The sequence below is a fragment of the Crinia signifera genome, chromosome 8, assembly GCF_055691185.1.
Source record: "Crinia signifera chromosome 8, ASM5569118v1, whole genome shotgun sequence".
In the NCBI taxonomy this organism is placed as follows: Eukaryota; Metazoa; Chordata; class Amphibia; order Anura; family Myobatrachidae; genus Crinia; species Crinia signifera.
In genome coordinates, this window is record NC_139224.1 from 156,605,516 (window position 1) to 156,620,070 (window position 14,555).

Below are 14,555 nucleotides of genomic sequence, written 5' to 3' on the forward strand. Positions count from 1 at the left end.
GCCCATGAAACGCGGGGTGTAAACATATGGTAATGAGCCCAAATAGCCCTTCACGCCCCTCTCCACCCCCTGTTCGTAGTGTACACATTTCATGCAGAATTTGGCCGTGTGTCCCGCTCGCACATGCGCAGACACGAACGCACGCGGATATTACCGCACCAACCAGAATAAGGGCCATAGGGAGAGGCCCTATACTGCACTCCCTATGTAATGAGAGGTGCTGCCTTGCTGAGACTTATAGTGCCACACACTGGATTTACTAAACTAAAAATACGGTTAAAACCCCATTATTGGGGTTTTTACCGCATTTTCATAGGCATTAAAGCCCCACCGCCGGGGCTTCGCCAGCTCTAGCCGGTACCTTGTACCCGGTAATTAGCTGCAATGTGAAAGGGGTATAACTCACCGCGGGGGTGATTCTCATTCATTCATCATCGATGTTTTGGGGACTGCGCATGGTCTATTATGCGCATGTGCAGCCCCCCCCCCCTTTGCGAATGGCTTAAAATTTCTTAAAGCTTCTAAAAATGAAAAAAAGGTGATGTTGCCCATAGCAACCAATAAGATTGTGTCTATCATTTCTCTATTGCATCTTAGAAAATGACTTAATCTGATTGGTTGCTATGGGCAACATCAACTATTTATGTTTTTTGAAGCTTTAGTAAATTTACCCCCAAGGTTGACCTGCATTGGGTCAACCACTGAAGGTCTACATGGCTTAGGTCGACACATGAAATAGGTTGACATGATTGGGAGGTCGGCACAAGTATTAGTTCGACATGAGCTTTTCATTGCTTTCTGCGCTGGTAGGCGATATTTCATGCCTACCCAGTGGTGTAGCTCGGTGCCACGGCGCCCGGAGCAAGGGCATGTTTGCCCCCCCCCCCATTTGTAGTAGGTGAGGCTCCTGCTCCGTGAAAAGTGGGCACGGCCCAACATTATACCACACACCGTAATGCCCATTGCACATTTTAGCAAACTTTGTAATACCAATTACACATAAAGCCACAGCCATAATGCCAATTACACATAAGGCCACACATGATGCCCATTACATACTATATAACACACCGTAATGCCCGTCGCATACTAACACACCGCAATGCCCATCACATACTAACACACCGCAATGCCCGTCGCATACTAACACACCGCAATGCCCATCACATACTAACACACCGCAATGCCCATCACATACTAACACACCACAACGCCCATCACATACTAACACACCGCAATGCCCATCACATACTAACACACCGCAATGCCCATCACATACTAACACACCGCAACGCCAATCACATACTAACACACCGCAATGCCCATCACATACTAACACCGCAATGCCCATCACATACTAACACACCGCAATGCCCATCACATACTAACGCACCGCAATGCCCATCACATACTAACACACCGCAACGCCAATCACATACTAACACACCGCAACGCCCATCGCACACTATTTAACAAACCGTAATGCCCATTACACATTTAACATTTGGGTAAGTGCCACTTACCTACATGCTCAATGCCAGGGGCTTCATGCTCGATGCCAAGGGGGACTGAAATTTGCTCACAGGGAGGGAAGGTGTGAGTAAATGATAGTGCAGAGGAGGGAGGGAAGGTGGGAGTGATAGTGCACAGCAGGGTGGGCGGGTGAGGATAGTGCACAGCAGGGTGGGTGAGTGAGGATAGTGCACAGCAGGGTGGGTGGGTGAGGATAGTGCACAGGTGGGTGGGTGAGGATAGTGCATAGCAGGGTGGGTGGGTGAGGATAGTGCACAGCAGGGTGGGTGGGTGAGGATAGTGCACGGGTGGGAGAGGATAGTGCAGAGATTAGTGCACCCCACCCACAGCCGGCAAAGCAGCAGCGGTGCTTTCCGCGCTCCCCCTCCCCCTGTTGCCGGGCTTGCCCGCTCCCGGCTCCCCGCTGTGCACGGTGCTGCTATTTAAAAGTCACTCACATCTCTCGCTGGACCGCGCTAGCCAATAGGCGCTCGCGGTCCAGCAGCCAATCAACTGGTGGCTGCTGGACCGCGAGCGCGGTCCAGCGGGAGATGTGAGTGACTTTTAAATATACCACGTCTCCTGGATGCAGCGGGCAGTGGGGAGCCGGCGGGGGAGCCGCACTGAGTTGGGCACCTGAGCGGGCGAGATGGCGGTGCTGGCACGGCTGCGGCGCCATGATTGCTTCCTGCGCCTGGAGCTGGTGCTCCACCGGCACCGCCCTCGCTACGCCTCTGTGTCTACCCATCCACTGGGGTGTGGAAGGAGACTAGCGAGGCATGCAAGGGGACACTGTACACTTTAACGGTGTCCATGTCGACTATGTCGACATTCGGGCCAAAAATAATGTGAAAGACTCATCTTGACCTTTTGACTGTCGACTAGCCATTGTCCACCTAATGCTTGTATCAATCTTCCAACCCTGCCGACCTTAGCTGTGCCGATCTTTAGTGGTCGACCCCTTGCATGTGTCGACCCATACCCATTTGCCTCTTGGGGCCGCATTTATCAAGCAATATTTGCGGTTAAATCCCCGAAAACGGATTACCGCAAATATTTAGTATCCCCAAATCTCCGATCCCTGCTGCGATCCCCCCCTTCACCGCCGCCGGCCGCATCCCCCATAGGTTTCTATGGGGGATGCGAAGCTGCCCGATGTATCAACTTCGGGCAGCCCGGTATCGCACCCCTGGGCTATTGTCATTCTGATATGGCGATAGCCCATTGTAGCCTATGGCTGGGGTCAGCGCATAACCGCGCATGCGCTGACCTCCCGGCTTCCGGGTCAGGGCTTCGCAGGGACGGGCTCCTTTCGGAGCCCTGTCCCTGCGCCCTCAATTTGATAAATCCTGGCGGTATCAGATGATACCACAATGCGATGGCCGGCGGTGTCATCACGCCGGCATCGCTTTATAATGATAAATGCGCCCCTTAGTCTGATGAGGCCGGGTGTAGCACCCTTCCATATTTCCATTGGCTGATAGCTCTTCCACTACAGCTGTCGGGAATAATTAGTTAAAATGAACTTCACCTATAATTACTCCATTAGATCTCAGAGCTCAGTCATTAATGTAGTAAAAACAATGGTTAATCCTGTTGCTGGATATGATATAACAATTTGGGTAATTAAACGTTTTATCTAATATAAGGGTCATTAACTGTTTCCTGTCCAAGACAAGTAACTTTATTAACAGTTTCATATATAGCGCAGCATATTCCGTTGCGCTTTACAAAAGGCGACAGTGATACAACAAACGGTATTTACAGACAGTCAAAAGGTAGGAGGGCCCTGCTCGCAAGCTTACAATCTATGTGGTCTAACATGATACTGCTGTATGAAAGTGATTTGGATTCGGACAGATAACGGGTCTGCTGAAACAAACAATTGAAGCAATGGATTTGTAATAAAACTTCTATAGATTGAATACATTGGGGTAAAAACATGAGGTGCACTAATGTATCCAGTAGATGAGTCACCAGTGTGCAAATGGCTACAGATTGCAGGGGACCGTTACTACACACCCAGGTACCCTGCAGGCAACTCTACATTCACAATCTCTAGTTAGACAATTCGGAAGAGAACGTTGAGCTACGTCTACCTCCCTGGAAGGGGAATTTTGTCACTGTCAGTAAATAATATTTGAACGACTCAATAAAGATAGTATATAGCTGCGCAGTTTGTTTCCAGGCGATCCACAGGTTTCCTATCTCTACTAGAGGTTTAATGACCACTGTAGACATCTCTCTTTACTCTTCCGTCTGGTCTGGATCCAAGTTCTCCTCAGAAGGTTCCTCAACAGTGATTAGAATAAGAGGGACCTTGGGCTGCTCCATCTTCTTCTGCTTCTCAGAGGCCTCAAGCCTTCGAGGAATCCTGGGCATGACTTGAGGGGTTGGTGGCTCACTGGCCCTACTCTCATCCTCTGTGTTCTCCTCCTCATCAATGCGTCCATCTGGGTCAAGATCGCTGTAACGGGCATTTGGATTGGGAGACGGGAACCCATCCCCTCTGAAGCGGACAAGGTGGTGGTTCCGCGCACCCCGGCCCATGAAGTTTTTCATGCTCACTGCAGGGGAAGCGGCGGAGGACAGAAAGCGGCTGAGCATAGGAGTGCGAGCTCGGGGGAGGTTGGGAGTGGCTGACACTTGCTGACTCTGCTCGGAGTCCCCAACAATGCTGAAAAGAATGGACACACATTCAATGAAAACTTAATCTCGGTACAAATGTGACTTTTTCAATATATATATATATATATATATATATGCATGACTGAAAATTTGCAAAGCAGATTTTATTAGTAATATATGAAGGAGATAATGGGTATTCAATGCCGTGGACGAGCGGCATCAGCGAGCAGGCTTCCTGCTCGCTGTCACCACTCACCCTGTCAGTATTCAACGCACCCCTCCTCATACGCCAATTCCCCCTCGCTCCATTTTTTGAGCAAGGGGGAACCGGCGTATGCGGCTCCAGAAGCAGCGAGACTCGTGGCTAAATACAGCGGGTTCGCTGCATTAGCCGCGGGTCTCGCTGTTTGTGGGAATCCTCGCCGTCCTGTGACGATGAGGATTTCCCCAGAAGGTTGAATAGGGCGAGTGGCCGGCGAGGGGGTTAAACAGCGAGGATCGCTGGTTTTCTGCAATCCTCGCTGTTTAACCCCCTCGCCGGCCGCATTGAATACCTGCCAATGTAGGTACTGATACGGTGTGTGCAATGAATTAAATAGTGGCCCTTCCATGAATGAAATAGTGGCCCTTCCAGTAATTGCACATGAACCCTTTGCATTCTTAGTTTTGCCCAGTTTATTAATTCCCTGTTGCTACAGTATCAGCCTCCGACCTACAGAGGGTGCTCTCTCAGGCTGTATCCTGTATTAGAAGGTTAGGGTCGCCCCTCGCCTAGACCAGGCTGAATCTACAACTGTTTCTGTTACTGACCTTAATACTAAGTGGCCAAGATATTTATCGGTAGTTCCTGAAAGACTACAATCCCTATCATACCATATTTTATTATAATCTCCTGATATTATTGTAAGAAGAGTGGCCACAAGGAGGGGCTGATGACTAGACCTCTAGGGAAGTGGTCCCAGAAGAGCCTTGTGGTGGAAATGGGCCTATGGGAGTTCTGAATTAAAGAGACTCCCCTAACTTTGGGGAAGGAGGAACTAAAAACGAAAGCCCCACTATTGGGTCACCTTTTCATTTTTGGGAAAGACCCAAAGTATCAATCACAGATGAACTAGGATTTGACTATACAGCACGCCTCAGTTTTTTATAAGAAAATTAAGTTATAAAGTAATATAAAAATGAATGCCCAAAAGTTTCTGAAAGATGCAGCAAACTCTAATTTATAACATAACCCCTATTCTGCATGTTCATCATTATATCCAATCTGTATTCAGACTTCATATTATTATGTGGATCATTAACCAGTACTCATTGCCTTTTACTAATTGGCCCTTATTCTGGTTCACTCGCAACGGCAAATTCCTACTCAAATGGAAAAAACCATGTGCACTGCAGGAGGGGCAGATGTAACTTATGCAGAGATAATTATTTATTTACAGTTTATTATATGGCGCAGCATATTCCGTTGCGCTTTACATTTGGAATTAGATTTGGGTGGGGTTTTACTTCAAAGTGAGATCTATATTGCAGTGTAAAAATAAAGCAGTCAGTATTTTCCCTGCACAGAAACAAAATACCTCACCCAAATCTAACTCTACACATGTTACATCTGCCCCACCTGCAGTGCACATGGTTTTGTCCATTTGAAAAGGAATTTGTCTTTGCGAGTTAACCAGAATAAGGGCCATTGTCTTCTCCATTCTACCTAATACCCCTTTTACACCAAAACGCCGGGTGCGACCCGGCGTTTAGTGCAATTTACACCGGGCGGACGGCCCGCGCCCCCGCCCCCGCCCCCGCCCCCCGCGCCCCCGCCCCCGGTGTTTGGAGATGACAGGATGATGTCATCTCCAAGCGCCAATCACCGCCCAACGCTGCTGGGGGCATCCCAGCACTAAGGTAAGCTGCTGGGCTGCCCCCAGTCCCCGCGCGCACCCCCCCCCCCCCCGCTGTCGCACAGGAGGTGAATGGATGCCGCACACAGGCATCCGCTCACCTCCCTCCCCCGCCGCTGCTGCTGTCTGCAGGGTATAGCAGACAGCAGCGCCGGCTGTCAGTGTCAGGCTGACAACCCGTCCAACCTGCGGACGCTGTGGTCTGCAGGTTGGACGTTCCCCATTCATGTACCCAGGTCCTAGCCGTGTTCTACCCAGGTCAGGACTTGGGTAGAAGTCCCGTGTAAAGGGACACGGCGTTAGGGATTTACACCGCCGAAGATCCGGGTCTGACCCGCTGCTGACCCGGATTTTTCGGCGGTGTAAAAGGGGTATAATATACAGATACAGAGTGAGTCCATACCGCATGTCGAAGGTGGAGCCCATGAAGGATGGTTTCAGGGTTTCGGATGCTGTTGCCACGGTATAGGGAGGTAGTGCACTCTGCTCGTCCCAGTACTTGTCTTTTACCATTGGTGGCAGGTTTTGGTACATGTCATCCACAGATAAGAGAGAGACCTATTGGAAGAGAACAAAGGATGAAACCTGCCCTCTGAACAGTACAGGTTTTCTGGATGTTCTGTGGGAAGCATGGATTTAACTAGTATGTTTACCCTTTTAGTCCAATTAATTAGCTGTAGGTATATTTTAGCACACCTTGGGGTTAATAATGGTTTGCGTACTGTACCCCATGAATGTGTGCTGCTGCATTCACATAAGACCTTATACAAATCAATGCTGATAACATCTGGTTTAGTTCCTTGCAGCATGGATGGTGTAATGGTTATTATTACTTTATTACACATTCTTGAGGTCTTGGGTTTGATTCCCACAAGGCCCTAATTGTGTGGAGTTTGTATGTTCTCCCTGTGTTTGTGTGGATTTCTTTCCCAAAAATTAATGATGTATCTATTGTATTCCAATAGTACACTAACCTCCTGTTACAGTAACCATGTCCCCTCACTTTCAGGATTCATGTAATACAGACAGTCTCAATCAGGGCCGTCTTATCAGCATTGAAGACTCTGGGCAAAGATATGTACTGGGGTCCCTACAAACGTATTCATGGAAATACATAAAACACCATAAATTACCCCTCCTGCAGTCCTGCACCTTCTCTCCTAATGCTTCCGAACAGTGACTGGCTGTCAGCACTGTGATAGGTCCAGTCATCCACCAATCAGCATGCTGATAGCCTCTCACTGTCTGGCAGCAGGATGAGAGGTAGGTAGAGAATGCTGCACTCTGATTGGTAGATAGTGCTAGCCATCCACCAATCAGCATGCTGACAGCCATTCACTGTCTGGCAGCAGAGTGAGAGGTTCTGAGTATGTGCAATTCACACTAACAATGGTTGGACAGCATTCTCTACCACCCTCCCAAAAGAGGTTCTGGATACACAAGGTCACCCCTGCTCAACTAAGGCCCCTAAAATCGGGGGGCCGTTGGCAGCTGCCCAGTGTGACTATACGTTATCGTTCCTGGTCTCAGCATCCCCTCTCTAATGACACATGTGTTACAGACTATCTAGATGTCCACTCATTATCATTACTTGTAATACAGACAGTCCCAGTGTCCACTCATTCCAGGAACACATGTAATATGGACAGTCCTACTGCCCCCACTCTCAGGACACAGGTCACATCATTAGGCCCCACCCCAGTGCTTGAAGTGGAAATTTAGAAGTGGGGGTAGGCAAAAAATAAGGATGTAATTATGCGTGCGCCGAAGGTGCGTGCGCGCTCTGGGCAAGGGGCGTGGCTATTTTAAAAGGGGTGTGGTCACATATAAAGGGGCGTGACCACTTTAAAAGGGGCTTGTCCTTTAGTGTATAAGGCATAAGGGGCAGAGCCATGAGAATGTGGACATCACAGGCCGCTGTGCCGAGCTGCCACTTCTATGGTGCTTACGGCTGCTAAAACACAGCTGAAGCTACCACCAGGGGCGTAACTAGAACATGGGCTCCATAGCAAAATACTTAAAGGGCCCCACCCAGGGACAATGTCGGGGAGCTAAAGAAGGAGAGACAGCATCAGGAAGAGAAAGAAGGAGGGATAGGGATGGGAAGAGATAGGAGGGACAGCGATGGGGTGAGGTGACAGCGATGGGGAGAGAGAATGACGGACAATGATGGGGAGAGAGGGAGACAGCGATGGGGAGAGAGTCAAAGAGGGACAGCGATGGAGAGCGAGAGAGGAGGGACAGCGACAAGGAGAATGAGAAAAGGAGGGACAGCGCCAGGGAGAGCATACATCATGCAGCATACAGCCACTGCTGTGGTCATGCGGGTATCAGACTTATATATACTGTCCCTGGGAGACTGGTGGGATCAGGACCTCCCCTAGTATTACACAGGTACCTAAGTAATAGGGTCCGGTGGAAGGCCCAAAATGGCGGCTCACTGAGCTTGTTGTGGACAGCACTGTCCTGGGAGAGCAGCAGCGGGTGTTGTGTCTTGTTCAGACGCTGCAGCGGGGTCAGGAGAGCCAGATCCGGTGCGCCGTGTGGTCCGGGCCTTTGGGAGGACGGGAGCGGAGCCTGACAGGCAGACGGAGGGTGCGATGTTGGCTCCTACTGCATGCCGGTCTTGGCCACACCCCCCACGACGCTACATATAGTAATAGCAGTGTGCAGACACTAGTCTGCACACTCCTATTACTTTAAAAAAAAAAAAGTCTCACAGTGGAGAAGTGCCGGTATACCATACCGTTGTATACTGGCCCACTTTGACCACTGCCTCACCCCCATAATTGGAAATACAACTATCCATGGGTCCAGGGGCAGGAGATGGGGCTGACATGGTGCAGTTTGTACATTTATACCCACCCGCCTCAGGTGACTACCTCCCCATCCTGCCAGCTGCAGCAGTATGGAATATGGAGTGGGCCGGCGCTGGAGAAGTCAGTACCGTCTCCATGGTAACCCACTTCCTGAATAGAACAAATTAGTAAGAAGCCCTGTGTTCAGTTACTTGTGGTTACTTACGGCTTCATGAATAGTCCCCCCCCCCCACCCACCCACAGATACTCTGGGGCACATTTACTAAGATGAGAGATTTTAGAAGTGAGAGATGTTGCAACCAGTCAGATACTTACCATGTATCCAGCACCTTTTGGATAATATCTAGAATCTGATTGGTTGCTAGGGGCAACATCTCACTTCTAAAAACTCTCACCTTAGTAAATTTACCCCTCCTGATTTCCTGTCACATTTTTGCGATTCATTAATGTTCTTACTTGCAGATTCCTATCAATCAGTCTGTTGGTTTCAAAGTCATCATCGTCTTCTCCAAAGGGATTAATGAGCTGTTCTGCCACCTGCGACGGAGGGTCATGTGTCACGTGCAGTTTTATTATTATTATTATTATTATTACTATTATTATTATTATTGTTATATTATTGCATTACATTTAAAAAAAAGGCATTCATTTTTTTAATTTATTATTATTAATACATTTTTGGAAATTAAAAAACAGGCGTCCCCATGAAAACGCTAGGCATTCCCCTGGGGATGCAGGCAGACCATTGCCTGCTGGGGGCAGGTGGCTGATATCACATGACGTGAGCGCCCGCCCCCTTTTCATCGGACTCCGTCAGTTTAGAGTGACTTATTTCTGATGGAGAGAGAAATCATTCGATGATCGGTGACCATCGAATGATTTCTCTCCCCTTTGGCTGCATGAGAGGGGATGTGGTCGCATACATCCCCAGGCATGTTACCGCGGGGATTCAGTGGCAGGGGGGGGGGTCAGTTTGGGCATTCGGACGTGCGATGGGTTGGGTTAAGCTGCTTGCTAAGCGGTACTGAATCAGGCCCACAATACTATAAAGATACAGCATTTACAAAAACAGTAGACGCCTGGTACAGAGAACATAAGTAATAAAAACTTTTTTAAAGACAAACAGACAAAAACCCAGCTAAAGGTCCCTTGGTGACACAAAAACCACAGGGCCGCCTGGTCTCATATATTGAAAAATAATAAAAATAAAAAAGTAAAAAAATAAGGAAATACTAACAGGCCGGGGGGAGGGGAGGGGGGAAGATTGAGAACCATATGTTGTGAGAAGTGTTCACGGCGTTATTTTGCAGTCAGGAGATGTAATCATGTAATCCATGGAGGCCACACACGATACGAGCATGCAGGACATTCAGTGAAGGAGCCACCAAACATTTCCAATTTTTGTCAATCAAAGATTTGTCTGCATTGCATACATGGACTATAAACTGACTAACAGATATACAGTAACCGGGGCACAAAGTATCGCCACAGAAGTATCACTGGACAGAGGTAGGCCTAGTATACTAGACAACATTGCACTGACCTAGCTCCAAAACACTTTTATAGTTGGACAAGGCCATAGAGTGTGTAGGAATGAACCTTCCCCATCACAATTACTTCAACAGTAGCTGGAGATGTTGGGAATATGGGACCTTATTCTGGTTGACTTGCAAAGCTGCAAATTTCTCAGCTTTGCAAGACATTTAAATGCCGACTGCATCTGCTGACATCAGCTGCCCACCCCCGGCACCCCCATAATTTCCATGGCAATGCAACGCCACCAAGTACCATCTTGAATATACCTCGTAGTAGGATGTCTCTCTTTTGACCATGCTTGTAGAAGTTTCAACAAATCTTGACCTAATGATGGACCTTCCCTCTTCATCAATAGGTGTTGAAAGATCTGTGAGATTAGCATTAACTTGTGTATTACCGGGAGGTATTTGTGTTGTAGTAGCTCTCCTGTGGGGCTACCCGGACGCTGGGTCAACTATCATCAGTTGTCCTTTCATGGACAACGTTTGGTAGGCACTAACCACTGCATACCAGGAGCATGTGAGTGTAGCCAATTTACATCTACCATACAGAATTCTCTTGACGGCACCACACTGGCTGTCATCTCAGTTGTTTTCGGAGTATTATTTATTTATTACCAGTGTTTTATATAGTGCACACATATTCTGCAGTGCTTGTTGGGAACCAATTGGCCTACCAGTATATTTTTGGATTGTGGGAGGTAACCCCCTCACAAAAATCCTGTGTTTGCCCCTACTTTCTGTTGGGAGGCTTGCACCTAACCTACAGTGCTGATGCTAGGTGGCAAGCCTCCCAACAAACAAATATATTTTAGCATGTTGTTCCTTTATGGATTAGCTGTGTCCATAATACTGTCTTGTACCTATGAGTATTAGCTGAAATTAGGGATGGCCATCGAGCATCGATGATTCAAAATCATTGATGGTTCATGCCCGATGTCGAATACTTTTGCCATCGATGGGGGAGAACCAGATGGTTTCCCTCCATCGATGGAACAGCAACCATCCAAAGCCCCGCCCCTGTGTTTTGATTGACCCACTGGGCAAGCAATCAAACACAATGGCTGACCATCAATATGTAAAAATATCGATGGTCAGCCATTGCATAGTTTAGCACTATAGATGGCCAGTTGCAGAATTGCCATCGATGGCAATTGCAACGATGGCCATCCCTAGCTGAAATATAAGCTCAGCCCCACCCTGTGTGGAGAATATGAGTCCAGTCCACTGATATCTGAGAGTCAGAAACTTTCACTTTCATTTCTCTCTTCTGCTTCCAGCGATGGCGTCTGCTGATCTGAGACGGGAGCTGGACTGTTCTATCTGCCTGAACATTTATACAGATCCTGTCACCCTGAGATGTGGACACAGCTTCTGCCGGGCCTGTATTGATCGTGTGCTGGATACCCAGGAGGGGACTACAGTATTTACCTGTCCAGAATGCAGAGCAGAGTATCTGGATCGTCCTGCACTAGAGATAAACAGAAAGCTCTGCAATATAGCAGAACGTGTACGCTCTTTTCCAGAGGAGGGAACTGGGATGTTCTGCACTGATTGTGTCCACTCTCAAGTACCTGTTCTTAAAACCTGTCTGAAATGTGAAGCTTCTCTCTGTGATATACATTGGAGGACACACAACAAGTCAGCAGAACATGTCTTGGTCGATCCCACCACTTCCTTGGAGAAGAGAACATGTTCCCTCCATAAAGAGATCTTGAAGTATTTCTGCACTGAGGACAATGTCTGTACCTGTGTGTCCTGCAGTTTGGCCGGAGAGCATCGGGGACACGTGGTGGAGATGCTGGGTGAGGCCTCTGAGAAGAAGAAGGAGAAACTGAGAAATGTTCTGCAGAAACTGACCACCAAGAGAAAAGTGACTGAGAAAAGTATCCAGAGTCTGCAGAAACGCAGGGGTGAAGCTCAGAAAAATGCAGCTGGTTCAACTGAGACAGTCACTGCTCTGTTTAGAGACATCAGGAGACAGCTGGAGGACCTAGAGAAGAGAGTGCTGAATGAGATCTCTAGGCAGGAAGAGAGTGTTTCACTCGCAGTCTCCGATCTGATTCAGCAGCTGGAAATGAAGAAGGATGAGATTGCCGTGAAGATGTGTCAGATTGAGGAGCTGTGTAACATGTCTGATCCAATGACTGTCTTACAGGAACCAGACACAGGTGACTTGTATGATACAGAGGAGCCATGTTCCATGACTGATCCAATGACTATTGTCCAAAAACAGGCTAGTGAAGAGAGAGAGGAGGAGAAGGTGGTGGAGGGAGACATAGAGGAGAACAACGAGAAGGAGGGCATTGAGGAGGGGGATATAGAGGAGGCTGAGCATGGCCAAGTAGGAGACCTGGATGTGGGCCTTATCTCAGGGAAATTACAAACATTATCTGATATAATAACAGGAATAAATGTATGCTTCTATGTGCAGACACCAGAAGACATATGCAAGAAGGGGACTGCCCTAGGGTAGTCCGAGGGCGCTGTCAATGGGGTGTATGTCAAGTGAAAGCTGCTACTTTAAGGGACTGAGTAGGTCCCTGAAAAAGGAGGATAAATGAGAAAATGAAGTATCGCTTAACAATGAGGAATAATCAATGTAAAAAACATTTATTATGCATAGAACAATAAAAAATTAATTATAATAACATATACATATAAATAAAAATAGGGGAATGGTATTAAATTCCATTCCCCTATTTTTATTTATATGTATATGTATATGTTATTATAATTAATTTTTTATGGTTCTATGCATAATAAATGTTTTTTACATTGATTATTCCTCATTGTTAAGCGCTACTTCATTTTCTCATTTATCCACCAGAAGACATATCACTGGATATAAACACAGCGGGTAAAAATATAATGATATCAGGTGACATGAAAACTGCATCCAGGTCTTCAATAAAACAGAAAACGCCAGAGACACCAGAGAGATTCCAGGATGAGCCTCAGGTGTTAAGCACCAGGGGATTCTCCTCAGGGCGACATTACTGGGATGTGGACGTCAGTAACGCAGACACCTGGTGTGTGGGGGTGTGTTATTCTAGTATAGACAGGAGAGGGGATGAGTCACTAATTGGATATAATAACACATCTTGGTGCGTGGATAGAGAGACTGATGAGTATTCAGTGGTATATGACAGTGAGATGATCCCATTACCTGGCAGTATTCCCTATGATAGAGTGAGGGTGTATCTGGATTATGAGGCAGGACAGCTGTCCTTTTATTCTGTGAGTGACATGATCAGACACTTACACACCTACACTGCCACCTTCACTGAGCCCCTGTATGCTGTATTAGGTGTATGGGAAGGGGATTCTGTACAGATATGTGTGGATAGTCTGGAGCAGTCAGGGAGAGGAATCTGATTGGTGGGACATTAGTGCACAGAATGATGTAGTGGATACAGAAGTTTTTATGTATATTTATACAGACAATGATGGTGCGGGGAATTGGTGTATACTGTAATTGTGTGGGCACTGCAAGTTGTGTATTCAGTGTTTCAGCATCTGTGTGTCATGTCTAACGTTATCTGTTGTTCTATTCCTGACAGGGCAAATATATATCTTTCATAAAGTAATTTGTACCAATCAGCGTAATATTTCTATGTAACTGTTATGAGTATTCTTCAGTTAATAAATGAGTGTTCTTCAGTTATTTATCAGTGATGTAACTAATAAAGGTTCCGGAATGTTTCTGGTATCTTGCATTATTGTCTCAGTAGCTGTTGTGGTGCGACAGTCCTGGTTTTTCTGTATGAAGACATAAAACATCTCTATGGTAAAGCGGTCACCTAGAGAAGACCTACCCCGCTTCTGTCAGGGATCAGCATGTGTTGTGGGCACAGGACCGGGGAACCAATGGCATGCTGGTAACGGGTGTGGCTCAAAGGGTCAACAGTATCTAGGTCAACAGTCAAATTACTGTGGAAATATTGACTGTTGACCTATCATCCGTATCCCCTGGTAACAGACTGAAATAAAGTGAGACTGGAGTATATAGGAGTAAATAGGCTGCATTGGAATGGGACGTTACCATCCTTGCTGCCATGTGCCTGCATCACATGTTACATCTGCCCCACCTGCAGTGCACATGGTTTTGTCCATTTTCAGAAAAATTTGTGTATCAGATCTGAATAGTGTGTATGAGACTTATG

The 14,555-nt window shown here is 47.2% G+C and overlaps 3 protein-coding genes across 3 annotated transcripts; 2 read left to right on the top strand and 1 right to left on the bottom strand.

Moving 5' to 3' along the window:
* Nucleotides 1-3,641: 3,641 nt before the first annotated feature.
* Nucleotides 3,642-6,582, bottom strand: LOC146027163 (bestrophin-4-like). The gene is made up of 2 exons (XM_083158121.1): nucleotides 6,439-6,582; nucleotides 3,642-4,189 (listed from the first exon to the last, which is right to left on the bottom strand). The coding sequence occupies exons 1-2, from the start codon at nucleotides 6,567-6,569 to the stop codon at nucleotides 3,760-3,762; spliced, it is 561 nt and encodes a 186-aa protein (XP_083014247.1). The 5' UTR covers nucleotides 6,570-6,582; the 3' UTR covers nucleotides 3,642-3,759.
* A 5,089-nt stretch (nucleotides 6,583-11,671) lies between these two features.
* On the top strand, nucleotides 11,672-12,865 carry LOC146027304 (E3 ubiquitin/ISG15 ligase TRIM25-like). The gene is made up of 2 exons (XM_083158236.1): nucleotides 11,672-12,629; nucleotides 12,738-12,865. Exons 1-2 carry the CDS (start codon nucleotides 11,672-11,674, stop codon nucleotides 12,863-12,865), a joined length of 1,086 nt encoding a protein of 361 aa, XP_083014362.1.
* Nucleotides 12,866-12,975: 110 nt separating this feature from the next.
* On the top strand, nucleotides 12,976-13,988 carry LOC146027305 (tripartite motif-containing protein 14-like). Its single transcript, XM_083158237.1, has 2 exons — nucleotides 12,976-12,991; nucleotides 13,190-13,988. The coding sequence occupies exons 1-2, from the start codon at nucleotides 12,976-12,978 to the stop codon at nucleotides 13,765-13,767; spliced, it is 594 nt and encodes a 197-aa protein (XP_083014363.1). The 3' UTR covers nucleotides 13,768-13,988.
* Nucleotides 13,989-14,555: the final 567 nt, after the last annotated feature.